This window comes from Pseudoliparis swirei, chromosome 15 (genome assembly GCF_029220125.1).
Source record: "Pseudoliparis swirei isolate HS2019 ecotype Mariana Trench chromosome 15, NWPU_hadal_v1, whole genome shotgun sequence".
Lineage (NCBI taxonomy): Eukaryota > Metazoa > Chordata > Actinopteri > Perciformes > Liparidae > Pseudoliparis > Pseudoliparis swirei.
The window spans coordinates 22,113,666-22,129,453 of record NC_079402.1 but is presented as its reverse complement, the minus strand read 5'-3'; the positions used below and the strand labels follow the sequence as shown (position 1 = coordinate 22,129,453).

At 45.0% G+C, this 15,788-nt stretch overlaps 1 protein-coding gene across 2 annotated transcripts in view; it reads left to right on the top strand.

The window, feature by feature from the left end:
* Window positions 1–14,983, top strand: part of mctp1b (multiple C2 domains, transmembrane 1b) — a 28,092-nt gene extending 13,109 nt beyond the window's left edge. Inside the window, exons 5-19 of one of the 2 annotated variants that reach the window (XM_056432968.1) lie at window positions 5,222–5,365; window positions 5,478–5,605; window positions 5,914–6,100; window positions 6,858–6,951; window positions 7,887–7,989; window positions 8,056–8,158; window positions 8,235–8,336; window positions 8,488–8,562; window positions 8,949–9,068; window positions 10,610–10,720; window positions 12,932–12,985; window positions 13,056–13,165; window positions 13,254–13,363; window positions 13,448–13,545; window positions 13,655–14,983. In XM_056432968.1, coding sequence (XP_056288943.1) covers window positions 5,222–5,365; window positions 5,478–5,605; window positions 5,914–6,100; window positions 6,858–6,951; window positions 7,887–7,989; window positions 8,056–8,158; window positions 8,235–8,336; window positions 8,488–8,562; window positions 8,949–9,068; window positions 10,610–10,720; window positions 12,932–12,985; window positions 13,056–13,165; window positions 13,254–13,363; window positions 13,448–13,545; window positions 13,655–13,732 — 1,617 coding nt within the window. In that variant the 3' untranslated portion in view covers window positions 13,733–14,983. The remainder of the gene's footprint in view (window positions 1–5,221; window positions 5,366–5,477; window positions 5,606–5,913; window positions 6,101–6,857; window positions 6,952–7,886; window positions 7,990–8,055; window positions 8,159–8,234; window positions 8,337–8,487; window positions 8,563–8,948; window positions 9,069–10,609; window positions 10,721–12,931; window positions 12,986–13,055; window positions 13,166–13,253; window positions 13,364–13,447; window positions 13,546–13,654) is intronic. The other variant, XM_056432967.1, reaches the window with a different exon arrangement.
* The last annotated feature ends 805 nt before the right edge of the window (window positions 14,984–15,788 follow it).

Genomic DNA, 15,788 nt, shown 5'->3' with positions numbered 1-15,788 from the left:
AAAAATTTAAAAAAAAAATTTTAAAAAATAATAAAAAATTTAAAAAAAAATTAAAATAAAAAATATATCAAAGAAAACAGAAAGCTAGTTATGAAACCTTCTGTTGGACTAATAATATATATTTTAAAAAAATTTTAATTTAATAAAATTTTAATAAAAATAAAAATATAAAAATAAAATAATAAAAATAAAATTTTAAAAAATTAAAAATTTTAAAAATTTAAAATTAAAATTAAACATTTAAACAGTCAGGGCCCTTTTAAGGCCGGGTTTTTAAAAATTTTGGGATTTTCCCCTTTTTGAAAAATTTTTCTTTTATTAAACGACATAATGTGAAATGTGAGGGAAAAAACTAAAAAAAAGAAAAATATAGGGGGACATGCACTGGTTTAATCCCCCAGGTGACAAGGTCACCCTGTGAGAGAAACAAAAAAATAAAAGGTCAAACGGGCCAAAAGTAAAACTCCCCACCAGGTGACAAGGTCACCTGTGAGAGAAACAAAAGATAAAAGGTCAACAGGTCGCCCGTCCCCAAAATTCAAAACAAAAGAGTTCCCCCCCCCCCCCCCCCCCCCCCCCCCCCCCCCTTTTTTTTTTTTTTTTTTTTTTTTTTTTTTTTTTCTAAACTTTACCTTTGGTAAAAAGGAAAAATACAAAAGTCAACACTTTCAGTCGATCAGTCAGTTCGTTAAAATGTCTTCCTTTAAAAAATTGGGGAAATTTCAGGAGAGTTTGGAACCGCTTTCCCCTTAAACCCCCTTTCCCCTTTCCTTGCGTTTTTTAAGGCTTTGGGGGACCCTTTACCTGTTTATTTAGTCCCATGAAATTATTGGGGAATCACCCCTGGCTGGGCCCTTTTTGGTCGCCTTTTTACATTGTAAATCCTTTTTCCAAGGAACAATTTGGTTGTTTGTGACAAAAATTCCCCTTCAGAATTTTGGTTTAGGGAAGGGTTTTTTCAGCGCCAAAGGCCCTTCCCAAAAGCATATCAGTTTTCCCCCCCGTTCCGGGGGGCAAAAAAAAACCTGTTCAAAAAATAGGTCTCTTTTTATAAATTTTTTGGTTTAAAACATCCCCCATTTTTTTGGAAACGTGGAAAGGGGGGCCCAAAAAACGGCAAAAAATTTGCCCCAAGGCCCTTTTGAAAAAAACCCCATTTTCCCTTAATTTTGCCCCCAATACCCCACTCTTTTTTTTGGGTCATAATTTCAATTAAAATTTAAATTTATATAAATTCCATTCATTTAATCCCGGTATTTTTAAACCCCCATCCCCAAATTTTAAGTATTATGTGTTTTTTTTTCAAGGGGGAACATTTTCAAATTTTTAGAATCCCTGCCCAAGTAGTCCCTCCTTGGAATGAAGGATGTACCACCTAGTAATGGTTTTTTCCTGGTAAATTTAGGGGTTTCCAGGTTTTTCCCTTTAAATTTGTTATTCCTATATCGAATTTTAAGCTGTGCCATTAACAGCCTTGGAAAGAACAATTACCAAGCTCCAAAAAGGGTCCAGGGGCGCCTTTAATTTGTAAAATTTTTTTCCCAAACCCAATTCCTGGACCGTTTTTACAAACCTGCAGTTAAATTTTTTTAAAAGGGGTTTTTCCACCAAAGGCCTTAAAACTTTTATTATTCGGCCCCTGCCCCATTTCTTTTTTTATGCCTTTTTTTTAAGGGCAGATCTGCGTTTTTTTTTGCGTTGAGTTATTCCCAAACTGTTAAAAGGTCTTTTTCTCTTAAACCTCCCTTTCAAAAAAGGCAATTCTCAAATAAAAACAAATCAAACCTTCAAATTTTAAAAGAAAAATCAAAAAATTTAAACCCCTAATGGTTTTTAAGAAAATTTTTAAAGCAAAATTGGTTAAGAACCTCACAACCAAATCACACCCAAACCAACTTTTTGGAAAAAAAAGGGATAGTTACCCTTTCATTCGGTTATTTTTTTTAACAACCCTAGGAAAACGCTATTTCGGGCGGGGGGGGCTATCTTTTCGGCCCTGTTTAAAGGGGGGTGAAAAAAACCCCAATTAAACAAGTCCTAAGATTTGTCTTTTTCCCCGTCCTAAAAAATTTTTTCCCAAAGCCTTTATCAAGAGGTAAAAACCACTCCGTTTTCTTTTTGTGCCAAATACCAAAATAAAGGAAAGGGGGTTTGGCGGACGGGGGGGGAGGGGGACGTCCCCACCCGGGTAATTAAGGGCCCCTTTTTCCCCTTCACCTCCCCCAAACCTGAATTTTTCCAAAAAAAAAGGCTTAACGCCCCCTCTTGAATATTTTGGGGGTAAAGGATTTCACCCAAGTGAAAATTTGTTCGCCCGCGGTTAAAGGCGTCCTTTCCCAAAAACCCCAAAATAGTGGAAATAAAGGTGAAGCCCTCGTTTTTTGGGAGAAAAAAATGGGGGTTTCCCCCGGGGAGAACCCATCCTTTTTTTAAATTTTTGAATTTCCAAATTTACCGGGGTTTTTCCTTTTTTCCCCTTGCCCAGTTTATAAATCATCAGTTGGTTCCTGGTAAATAAGTTTTTTAGGGTTCTGGTTTTAACGGGAGAGGGAAAAAATTCGCTCCTTTTCCCAAAGGGGTAATTTAATTTCCACTGAATTTTATTTTCCTTTAAAACCCCCGTAAGATTTTAAAGGTTTTTAAAAAAATTTCCTTGGGTTTTTTCCCGCCGGGGGCTCGGCCTTTTGGGGGCCTCGGGGGGGAAGGAAAGGGTTTTCCCCCGTTCGGTGGAGGGGGAAAAGGGAGAGGGAGGAAAGGGGGAGGGGGGGAACCCAGAGGAAAAGGGGAAAAAAATTTTAAATTCATCGTTTATTTTCCTTTTTAGGGTTTTGGTTAAACCAGGAAAAATCCGGCCCTGTGCGAGAAAAACCCCGGGAACGTTTTTCCCCCTTTTTAGCGGGGTCACGGATCCTCGGGGGCGGGGAAGGGGAGGGGGGGGGGGGGGAAACCGAGGGGGGAGAGGGGGAAAGATCGGGGCCCTCCTTAAAAAAACGGGGAGGGGGGCCCGGAAAGGGGGGGCCCCCCGGGAAGGGGTGGGGGGGGAAAGGTGGGGGTCGACGGTCCCGGGGCCCTTTTAAAGGTTCCTCCCCAGCCTGGGGGAAAGGTCGAGGGGCGGCGGGGGGGGAAAAATTTTAATTTCCACTTGGGGAAACCGGGCCAAACGGGTACGATTCTCGGCCCGCCCCCCCGGTTCCCCCCCAACGCCCCCGGGGGAGGGGAAACTTTCCGGGAAAAACCCAGTTAAGGGGGGGGGGAATATACCCTTTTTTGGGATGGGGGTGGGGGTTGAGCCCCCGGGGGTCCCGACCACCCGGGGCGGGGGGGGTCCCCTCGGGTTTTCCCCTTTTGTCTTCGGGGGGTAAAGGTAAAAAGGCTAAAAAAGGCCCCGGGGGGGAACCGTGAAGTTTTAGACCAAGGCGGGCCCCGGGGGTTTTTTTTCGGGGAAAGAAATAAAAATCAAAAAGTGGGGTTCCCAAACCGGGTGCTCCCCCTTTTTTTCATAAAAAAAAGGAAAAAAAGTGCCCAAAAAAAATTTTAAGCCTGCAAAAAAACCAAAAAAATTTTTTCAAAAAAAAGACCCCCAAAAAAATATGGCCCCTCCCATTTTTTCCCGGAACCCGTCCTCTTTTGCTATGGGGGACCCCCCTTTCTTCCGGAGGCGGGAGAACCCCCCAATAAAAACTTTTTTTTTAAACTCTCCCCGGGACCTTCCCCTTGTCCCCTTATCCTCGGCACTTAGGGTACCCTCTTTATGATCCTTTCAGACCTGGGAGATTTCCCTGCCAACATCAAAAACTTGTCGGTAAAAACTATTGGGGACTTTCCTTTCTCTCCTTATCTCAGGCATTAACCCATAAATCCGGGCGGGTTTTTATTCCTCGTATAACACCTCTCGGCCCAGGTCGGGATATGGGAAACAAATAAACCATTTCATTTGAATATCACAGAGGTCCATGGTCCTGGTTTTCAAAACCCCGGTTGTAAAGCCCCAAAACCCTAAACCCCTTTCTGTCACCCGGCCCTCTGTTTGTGGATGGCCTGAGCCATTGTTTTCACCACCTGTCGGCCGGCCTGATGGATGCCTTGTTGCTTTCCTGTTGTTGTGGTCTAATGGAACTGGGGTCCCCTTTGATCTGTTTTATTACTCACATTCCGCATTCGCTTTTCCCGGCCTGGTCTATGGATCCTCTTGCTAATCCCAGAAAAATTCGCATTTATTTGTCCCACTTCTAACAGTCTCTGTGTGTCTCTGTGTGTGTGTCTCTGTGTGTGTGTGTGTGTGTGTGTGTGTGTCTCTGTGTGTGTGTCTCTGTGTGTGTGTCTCTGTGTGTGTCTCTGTGTGTCTCTGTGTGTGTGTGTCTCTGTGTGTGTCTCTGTGTGTGTGTGTGTGTGTGTGTGTCTCTGTGTGTGTGTGTGTGTGTCTCTCTGTGTGTCTCTGTGTGTGTGTGTGTGTGTCTCTGTGTGTCTCTGTGTGTCTCTGTGTGTGTGTGTGTCTCTGTGTGTGTGTGTGTGTCTCTGTGTCTGTGTGTGTGTGTCTGTGTGTGTGTCTCTGTGTGTGTCTCTCTGTGTGTGTGTCTCTGTGTGTGTGTGTCTCTCTGTGTGTCTCTCTGTGTGTCTGTGTGTGTGTCTGTGTGTGTGTCTGTGTGTGTGTGTCTCTGTGTGTGTGTCTCTGTGTGTCTCTGTGTGTGTGTGTGTGTGTGTGTCTCTGTGTGTCTCTGTGTGTGTGTGTGTGTGTGTGTGTGTCTCTGTGTGTCTCTGTGTGTGTGTGTGTGTCTCTGTGTGTCTCTGTGTCTGTGTGTGTGTCTCTGTGTGTGTGTGTGTGTCTCTGTGTGTCTCTGTGTGTGTGTGTCTCTGTGTGTGTGTCTCTGTGTGTGTGTGTGTCTCTGTGTGTGTGTGTCTCTGTGTCTGTGTGTGTGTGTGTCTCTGTGTCTCTGTGTGTCTCTGTGTGTCTCTGTGTGTGTGTGTCTCTGTGTGTCTCTGTGTGTCTCTCTGTGTGTGTGTGTGTCTCTGTGTGTGTCTCTGTGTGTGTCTCTGTGTGTCTGTGTGTGTGTGTGTGTGTCTCTGTGTGTGTGTGTCTGTGTGTGTGTCTCTGTGTGTGTCTCTGTGTGTCTCTCTGTGTGTGTGTCTCTGTGTGTGTGTGTGTGTGTGTCTCTGTGTGTCTCTCTGTGTGTGTGTGTCTCTGTGTGTGTGTGTGTGTGTGTGTGTCTCTGTGTGTGTGTAGCAGTCCCAGCGTCAGTCCCAGCTCTGGCGGGGCCTCGTCAGCATCTCTCTGATCGAGGGTCGTGACCTCGTCCCCATGGACCCCAACGGCCTGAGCGACCCCTACGTCAAGTTCAGGCTCGGGCCCCAGAAGTACCGGAGCAAGGTGCGGGCCGCCGACCTCCGACCTCTGACCTCGCTGGCGCTGGGGTCCGGGAATGTTGTTTCTTCAAATTAAGAGCGTGTTTCCCATGATGCATCTGGGTGTTTGCGTGCAGACGGTGCCGAAGACCCTGAGCCCCCAGTGGCGGCAGCAGTTTGACCTCCACATGTACGACGAGAGCGGCGTGCTGGACGTCTGCGTCTGGGACCAGGACACGGGCCGCCGGGACGACTTCATCGGACGGTCTGGTTCTGTTTGTTACATCATGAGACCTTGAGTTCTGTGGGATCCACAACAGTAACATACAGTTAGTCAGATCCTGAATCACCACGGAACCTCCTGAAGACACCTAGAACCTCCTGAAGGGTCATAGAACCTCCTGAAGACACCTAGACCCTCATGAAGGGTCCTAGAACCTCCTGAAGGGTCCTAGAACCTGGATCACGAGATATAACCTCTAAAGGACGTAGAGCTCCATGAGCTCGTTGTGTGTACTAATACTGTGTGTGTGTTTGTCCTCATCCTGTGTGTGTGTGTGTGTGTGTGTCCAGCTGCCAGGTGGACCTGACCTCTCTGACCCGGGAGACGACCCACCACCTGGTTCTGCCCCTGGAGGAGTCCCGGGGTTCCGTGGTGCTGCTGGTCACGCTGACGGCCTCGGCCCCCGTCTCCGTCTCCGACCTCTCCGTCACGCCGCTGGACGACCCGGCGGAGCGCCGCCGGACCCTGGGACGCTACGTGAGCGCCGCCGCGTCATGCTAACGGCCAGATGCTAACGGCCAGATGCTAACGCTCAGATGCTAACGGCCAGATGCTAATGATCAGATGCTATCGCTCAGATGCTAACGCTCAGATGCTAACGATCAGATGCTAACGCTCAGATGCTAACGCTCAGATGCTAACGGCTAGATGCTTACGCTCAGATGCTAACGCGCAGATGCTAACGGTCAGATGCTAACGATCAGATGCTAACGCTCAGATGCTAACGGCCAGATGCTAACGCTCAGATGCTAACGGCCAGATGCTAACGGCCAGATGCTAACGATCAGATGCTAACGCTCAGATGCTAACGCTCAGATGCTAACGGCCAGATGCTTACGCTCAGATGCTAACGATCAGATGCTAACGCTCAGATGCTAACGCTCAGATGCTAACGCTCAGATGCTAACGGCTAGATGCTTACGCTCAGATGCTAACGCGCAGATGCTAACGGCCAGATGCTAACTATCAGATGCTAACGGCCAGATGCTTACGCTCAGATGCTAACGCTCAGATGCTAACGATCAGATGCTAACGGCCAGATGCTAACGCTCAGATGCTAACGGCCAGATGCTAACGGTCAGATGCTAACGCTCAGATGCTAACGGCCAGATGCTAACGATCAGATGCTAACGCTCAGATGCTAACGGCTAGATGCTTACGGCCAGATGCTAACGGCTAGATGCTTACGCTCAGATGCTAACGCTCAGATGCTAACGGCCTGTCTGTCCCTCAGAGCGTCTGGAGGTCGTTCTCCGGCCTCAAGGACGTGGGCGTCGTGCAGGTGAAGGTCCTGAGGGCCGAGGGCCTCATGGCGGCCGACGTCATGGGTAACCACGGCAACCTGTACTCTACTGCTCTGATGTACTTCTACTGCTATGATGTACTTCTACTGCTATGATGTACTTCTACTACTATGAGATACTTTATACTACTATGGGATACTCCTCTGCAGTCCTATATGCTTCCCCACAGTACTCAGTACTACTCTACAACACTTTATACTGCTCTACAGTACTCCATACACACTATACTGTATAGAGTACTCGGTACTGCTCTACAGTACCGAGTACTGCTCTTCAGTCCTGAGTACTGCTCTCCAGTCCTGAGTACTGCTCTCCAGTACCGAGTACTGCTCTTCAGTACTGAGTACTGCTCTCCAGTACTGCTCTCCAGTACCGAGTACTGCTCTCCAGTCCTGAGTACTGCTCTCCAGTACTGAGTACTGCTCTCCAGTACTGCTCTCCAGTCCTGAGTACTGCTCTTCAGTACTGAGTACTGCTCTCCAGTACTGCTCTCCAGTACCGAGTACTGCTCTCCAGTACTGCTCTCCAGTCCTGAGTACTGCTCTCCAGTACTGCTCTCCAGTCCTGAGTACTGCTCTCCAGTACTGCTCTCCAGTCCTGAGTACTGCTCTCCAGTACTGAGTACTGCTCTCCAGTACTGCTCTCCAGTACTGAGTACTGCTCTCCAGTACTGCTCTCCAGTACTGAGTACTGCTCTCCAGTACTGCTCTCCAGTACCGAGTACTGCTCTCCAGTACTGCTCTCCAGTCCTGAGTACTGCTCTCCAGTACTGAGTACTGCTCTCCAGTACCGAGTACTGCTCTCCAGTCCTGAGTACTGCTCTCCAGTACTGCTCTCCAGTACCGAGTACTGCTCTCCAGTACTGAGTACTGCTCTCCAGTACTGAGTCCTGCTCTTCAGTACCGAGTACTGCTCTCCAGTACCGAGTCCTGCTCTCCAGTACTGTGTCCTGTCTCCAGGGAGGAGCGACCCGTTCTGTGTGCTGGAGCTGAACAACGACCGTCTGCAGACTCACACGGTCTACAAGAACCTGAACCCGGAGTGGAACAAGGTCTTCACCTTGTGAGTACACAAGTACACAAGTACTACACACTACTCACGCATTCTTAATCCCTCGCCCCTCCTCAGCAACGTGACGGACGTGCACTCCGTGTTGGAGGTCTCCGTGTTCGACGAGGACCGAGACCGCAGCGCCGACTTCCTGGGGAAAGTGGCCATCCCCTTATTATCTGTGAGTGTAAAAGTACACAAAGGACAACGCTCAGGTGTACAAGTACAAGCCGTTACCATGGTTTCACTTCCATCAGATCCGAAACGGAGAAAAAAAAAGTTACACATTGAAGAACAAAGAGCTAACGGCCCGAAGCAAAGGGAGCATCCTGCTGGAGGCCGACGTGGTGTACTGCCCCGTGAGTACTCTGTGTACTAGTACTGCCCCGTGAGTACTCTGTGTACTAGTACTGCCCCGTGAGTACTCTGTGTACTAGTACTGCCCCGTGAGTACTAGTACAACCTGTCCTCAGTCACATGACCTACCAGGTGAACCTGTCCTCTCTCCAGGTAAAAGCTGCTCTGAGGTCAGTTGTTCCTGCAGAGCAGAAATACATCGAGGAAGAACCCAAAGTCTCCAAGCAGGTCTGTTCATGTGCATTACTACTTATATATTAATATAATATCTTATATTAATATATTATATTAATATATAAGATATTATATTAATATAAGATATTATATATTATAGAAATATATTATATTATCATATATTATATTAATATATAATATATTATAGTAATATAATATATTATATATTATTGTAATATATTATATATTAATATATATTATATTAATATATTATATATTATATATAATATTTATATATTATATTAATATTTTATATTAACATATTATACAGTATATTAATATATTATATATTATATTATATATTATTGTATTGGATGCAGAAGAGTTCATCTTTCCTAAATGTAATTAATTATGTTGATAATGAAAACTTTCCATCTCAGTTGCTGCAGCAGAACTTTAACCGCGTGAAGAGGTGCATCATGGTCCTGATCGGCTACGGGGCGTTTATCAACAGCTGCTTCCAGTGGGAGTCAACCCAGAGGAGCCTCACCTCCTTTGTGGTGAGGCTCACACACACACACACGCACATACACACACACACACACACACACACACACACACACACACACACACACACACACACACACACACACACACACACACACACACATACACACACACACACACACATACACACACACACATATACACACACACACACATACACACATACACACACACACACACACACACATACACACACACCATACACACACACACACACACATACACACACACACATACACACACACACACACACACACACATACACACACACACACACACACATACACACACACACACACACACACACACACACACACACACACACACACACACAAACAAACATCTGGTGCCCCCTGTGGACTAAAGTGGTAGTGTTGGTTCTACTGCCCCCTGTGGACTAAAGTGGTAGTGTTGGTTCTACTGCCCCCTGTGGACTAAAGTGGTAGTGTTGGTTCTGCTGCCCCCTGTGGACTAAAGTGGTAGTGTTGGTTCTGCCCCCTGTGGACTAAAGTGGTAGTGTTGGTTCTGCTGCCCCTGTGGACTAAAGTGGTAGTGTTGGTTCTGCTGCCCCTGTGGACGTGAGTCTGGTTTGATGCCCCCTGTGGACTAAAGTGGTAGTGTTGGTTCTGATGCCCCTGTGGACTAAAGTGGTAGTGTTGGTTCTGGCCCCCCTGTGGACTAAAGTGGTAGTGTTGGTTCTGGTGCCCCCTGTGGACTAAAGTGGTAGTGTTGGTTCTGGTGCCCCCTAAAGTGGTAGTGATGGTTCTGATGCCCCTGTGGACTAAAGTGGTAGTGTTGGTTCTGCCCGCTGTGGACTAAAGTGGTAGTGTTGGTTCTGCTGCCCCCTGTGGACTAAAGTGGTAGTGTTGGTTCTGGAGCCCCTGTGGACTAAAGTGGTAGTGTTGGTTCTGGTGCCCCCTGTGGACTAAAGTGGTAGTGTTGGTTCTGGTGCCCCCTGTGGACTAAAGTGGTAGTGTTGGTTCTACTGCCCCCTGTGGACTAAAGTGGTAGTGATGGTTCTGATGCCCCCTGTGGACTAAAGTGGTAGTGTTGGTTCTACTGCCCCCTGTGGACTAAAGTGGTAGTGGTGGTTCTGGCGCCCCCTGTGGACTAAAGTGGTAGTGGTGGTTCTGGTGCCCCCTGTGGACTAAAGTGGTAGTGTTGGTTCTGGCGCCCCCTGTGGACTAAAGTGGTAGTGTTGGTTCTGGCGCCCCCTGTGGACTAAAGCTCTCATACTTACTGCACGGCTAGAACCGGACCATCTTCTCTCTGATGGTATGTTTACTGATGGAGGTCTATAGAGGATCAGGACTACACTGAGACCGGTTCAGGAACAGATTAAACTTCCTCTCAGTAACTTAGTCCCTCGACTTCAGGCAGGCGAGTACTTGTACTGCAGGCTAGTGAGGTACTGCAGTTAGTTTCTTTAGGTACTGAGGTACTTCAGGTCATTCAGGTTCTGCTGTTACTGCGGGTCCTTCAGGTACTACAGGTACACTAAACCAGTGGTCTTGCCCCCCCCCCCCCCCCCCAGCTGTTCGTCGTGGTCGTGTGGAACCTGGAGCTCTACATGCTGCCGATGGCTCTGCTGCTACTGCTGGTCTGGAACTACTTCTTCTCCTCCGGAGAGGGGGCGTCCGGCACGGTGAGAACCAGAGTCTTCTATAGGAACCAGAGTCTTCTTTAGGAACCAGAGTCTTCTTTAGGAACCAGAGTCCTCTTTAGGAACCAGAGTCTTCAGGAACCAGTCTTCTTTAGGAACCAGAGTCTTCTTTAGGAACCAGAGTCTTCTTTAGGTACCAGAGTCCTCTTTAGGAACCAGAGTCTTCTTTAGGAACCAGAGTCTTCTATAGGAACCAGAGTCTTCTTTAGGAACCAGAGTCTTCTTTAGGAACCAGAGTCTTCTATAGGAACCAGAGTCTTCTTTAGGAACCAGAGTCTTCTTTAGGAACCAGAGTCTTCAGGAACAAGAGTCTTCTTTAGGAACCAGAGTCTTCTATAGGAACCAGAGTCTTCAGGAACCAGAGTCTTCTTCAGGAACCAAAGTCTTCTTTAGGAACCAGACTCTTCTTTAGGAACCAGAGTCTTCTATAGGAACCAGAGTCTTCAGGAACCAGAGTCTTCTTTAGGAACCAGAGTATTCTATAGGAACCAGAGTCTTCAGGAACCAGAGTCTTCTTTAGGAACCAGAGTATTCTTCAGGAACCAGAGTCTTCAGGAACCAGAGTCTTCAGGAACCAGAGTCTTCTTCAGGAACCAGAGTCTTCTATAGGAACCAGAGTCTTCTATAGGAACCAGAGTCTTCTATAGGAACCAGAGTCCTCTTTAGGAACCAGAGTCTTCAGGAACCAGTCTTCTTTAGGAACAAGAGTCTTCTTTAGGAACCAGAGTCTTCTATAGGAACCAGAGTCTTCTTTAGGAACCAGAGTCTTCTTTAGGAACCAGAGTCTTCTTTAGGAACCAGAGTCTTCAGGAAGAAGAGTCTTCTTTAGGAACCAGAGTCTTCTATATGAACCAGAGTCTTCTTCAGGAACCAAAGTCTTCTTTAGGAACCAGACTCTTCTTTAGGAACCAGAGTCTTCTATAGGAACCAGAGTCTTCTTTAGGAACCAGAGTCTTCAGGAACCAGAGTCTTCAGGAACCAGAGTCTTCTTCAGGAACCAGAGTCTTCTTCAGGAACCAGAGTCTTCTTTAGGAACCAGAGTCTTCAGGAACCAGAGTCTTCTTCAGGAACCAGAGTCTTCTTTAGGAACCAGAGTCTTCAGGAACCAGAGTCTTCTTTAGGAACCAGACTCTTCTTTAGGAACCAGAGTCTTCTATAGGAACCAGAGTCTTCTTTAGGAACCAGAGTCTTCAGGAACCAGAGTCTTCAGGAACCAGAGTCTTCTTCAGGAACCAGAGTCTTCTATAGGAACCAGAGTCTTCTATAGGAACCAGAGTCTTCTATAGGAACCAGAGTCTTCAGGAACCAGAGTCTTCTTCAGGAACCAGAGTCTTCTTTAGGAACCAGAGTCTTCAGGAACCAGAGTCTTCTTCAGGAACCAGAGTCTTCAGGAACCAGAGTCTTCAGGAACCAGAGTCTTCTTCAGGAACCAGAGTCTTCTTTAGGAACCAGAGTCTTCAGGAACCAGAGTCTTCAGGAACCAGAGTCTTCTTCAGGAACCAGAGTCTTCTATAGGAACCAGAGTCTTCAGGAACCAGAGTCTTCAGGAACCAGAGTCTTCAGGAACCAGAGTCTTCTTCAGGAACCAGAGTCTTCTATAGGAACCAGAGTCTTCAGGAACCAGAGTCTTCAGGAACCAGAGTCTTCTTCAGGAACCAGAGTCTTCAGGAACCAGAGTCTTCTTTAGGAACCAGAGTCTTCAGGAACCAGAGTCTTCTTCAGGAACCAGAGTCTTCTATAGGAACCAGAGTCTTCTATAGGAACCAGAGTCTTCAGGAACCAGAGTCTTCTATAGGAACCAGAGTCTTCTATAGGAACCAGAGTCTTCAGGAACCAGAGTCTTCAGGAACCAGAGTCTTCTTCAGGAACCAGAGTCTTCTTTAGGAACCAGAGTCTTCAGGAACCAGAGTCTTCTTCAGGAACCAGAGTCTTCAGGAACCAGAGTCTTCTTCAGGAACCAGAGTCTTCTTTAGGAACCAGAGTCTTCAGGAACCAGAGTCTTCAGGAACCAGAGTCTTCTTCAGGAACCAGAGTCTTCTATAGGAACCAGAGTCTTCAGGAACCAGAGTCTTCTTCAGGAACCAGAGTCTTCAGGAACCAGAGTCTTCTTTAGGAACCAGAGTCTTCTTTAGGAACCAGAGTCTTCAGGAACCAGAGTCTTCTTTAGGATCCAAAGTCTTCTTTCCTTTCCAGTCCATGGAGGCCGTGTTCGAGTGGGAGGTCGAGGACGAGGACAAGCAGGACAAGGTACCTGCCGTGGGCACCTGGAGGTCCAGGTTGATGCGTGGTTCTCACTGAGCTGCTGGTCTTCCTTCAGGAGGCGGAGCCTAAGGGCTTCCTGGACAAGCTGCACGCCGTCCAGGAAGTGTTGGTGAGCGTGCAGAGCGCCCTGGACCACGTGGCGTCGCACGCAGAGCGCATCAAGAAGTGAGTACCAAGGCCCTCTGTGGATGAAGCCTCACGCAGTGTCACAGGAAGTGTCTTCCTCTTCCTCCTCCTCCTCTTCCTCCTGCAGCACCGTTAACTGGACCGTGCCTTTCCTGAGCTGGTTGGCGATGGCCGCCTTGTGCTCCGCCTCAGTCCTCCTCTACCTGGTTCCTCTTCGGTACCTGGTGCTGGCCTGGGGTGAGTACTACTGAGTACTACAGAGTACTACTGAGGACTGCTGAGTACAACACAACACCCAGAAAGTACCCTCTTCTTCTGTAGGTGTGAACAAGTTCACCAAGAAGCTTCGGGACCCGTTCCTCATCGACAACAACGAGCTGCTGGACTTCCTGTCCAGGGTCCCGTCTGACGTTCAAGTGGTGGGTAGAGGGAGAGAGAGAGGGAGAGAGGGAGAGGGAGGGTAGAGGTAGAGAGGGTAGAGGTAAACAACCACAAAGAGATATGAAATGTGTGTGTGTGTGTGTGTAGATGCAGTACCGCCAGCTGGAGGTAGGTGGCGCTCAAAGCCACATCAAGCGCAGGAAGACGGTCTCGAGTTCTCTGTAAAGACGTTATTTATATATTTATTGTCTATTCTGATTATTATATAAGTTGTTTTTATGGTGGTTTTATTTGTTTTTCATTTTCTAAATATTGTAAAGTAATGCTGTTAATGTTTATTTTATTCATTGTAAAAACAAACATGACTAATAATAATAATATTAATAATGTTATATGAGCGTGATGCATGGAGCTTCTTCATGTCCTCCTGTGTGTCTCTGGAGATGCATGTTGTTGTTGTTGTTATTGTCCTCCATATGTGATGTTATGATGGATGTTGTCTCGCCGCATGTTGAATAAACAAAATGTTATTTTGTTTGCATTAAACAAATAAAGTGGATGATAAATAAATAAACAAACACCGGAGTCGAGGGATGATATTCAGATTTATTTAAAGTACTAAATGTTTAATTCAACATTTTTATAAGTTTATTTTTTCTAATTTTTGTTTTTTTCTTTTCTTGTAAAAGTATATATTAATTTTTTTATGACAATTTTTTCAGAATTTTCAAGGTAAAATTTACGAGAAATAAATTTTTATTCTATATTAAATTTAATATTTAGTTTTTTCTCTGAATATTTCCCTCCTGACCAAACTGTGTTTTATGTATTTTGATCTTTTAATAAACGTTAAGTAAAACTTAAAGTAACACGAGTGCATGAAGCAAAAATAATAATATGAATAATATAATATAAAAAACGTCTCGGGGGCATTTTTATACTTTACATACCTTTTTTTATCTTGCATACCTTTACTCATATTTATACTTTTAAAATATAGAAACAAATAACAAAAGATGTCTGGAACTGATGTCTGGAACTGATGTTCTTCTGTCTTCAGCCTAATTTAAATTAATTCAGTTTATAAAGTTATATAATTGTGTTTTCTTCCATTTCTTTGTTTGATTTGTGATGTCTTCGAGTTTAAATGTCACATTAAAGTGAACAACGTTCATTTTCTGTTTTTTTCAAGAAATATCTCGAATGGAAAAAACAGAATTAACTTTTATGTTTCATTTCATTTTTCCGTTAATCTTCTTTTTGCATGAATGTCCAACACATCTAAATGTTGTCGTGACGTTGATGACGTGTAGAGGACTTGTGTGTGCACGAGGAACATAAACTATATGCAAAGTGCATTCATGCTCTGACAGGAAGTCGTTATCGACGGGTCGTGTTTCCTGTTGCTCCTGTTTGTCTCAGAAAATATATTTATACACAGATCCACGAGGCTCTTTGTTTCATTTGATCATGTACAAGTTTATCTTCAGTGGCAGAAACTATAAGAAAGTAAATACAGTCAACAATATATATATATAAATATATATATATATAAATATATATATATACAGGACTGTCTCAGAAAATTAGAATATTGTGATAAAGTTCTTTATTTTCTGTAATGCAATTAAAAAAACAAAAATGTCATGCATTCTGGATTCATTACAAATCACCTGAAATATTGCAAGCCTTTTATTCTTTTAATATTGCTGATTATGGCTTACAGCTTAAGAAAACTCTAAAATCCTATCTCATAAAATTTGAATATTTCCTCAGACCAAGTAAAAAAAAAGATTTATAACAGCAAAACAAAATCAAACATTTGAAAATGTGTTTCCAGGTGTTTCGAGTTAATTAGACGATTCAAGTGATTTGTTTAATACCCTACTAGTATACTTTTTCATGATATTCTAATATTTAGAGATAGGATATTTGAGTTTTCTTAAGCTGTAAGCCATAATCAGCAATATTAAAAGAATAAAAGGCTTGCAATATTTCAGTTGATTTGTAATGAATCCAGAATGCATGACATTTTTCTTTTTTTAATTGCATTACAGAAAATAAAGAACTTTATCACAATATTCTAATTTTCTGAGACAGTCCTGTATATATATACCCCGTCGACGTCACCGGATATGCTGAGCTTTTGAAGGAAACCTTAAAAACCGGAAGTACCGTCGCGGCTGCTTTCTTTGATCTCCGAGGGGATTCTCGGCGTTTCTCAATTCAAAGTACACGAGTACAGACTTGTGTTCTTTTGGAGTCTGGACTCCAGAGTCTT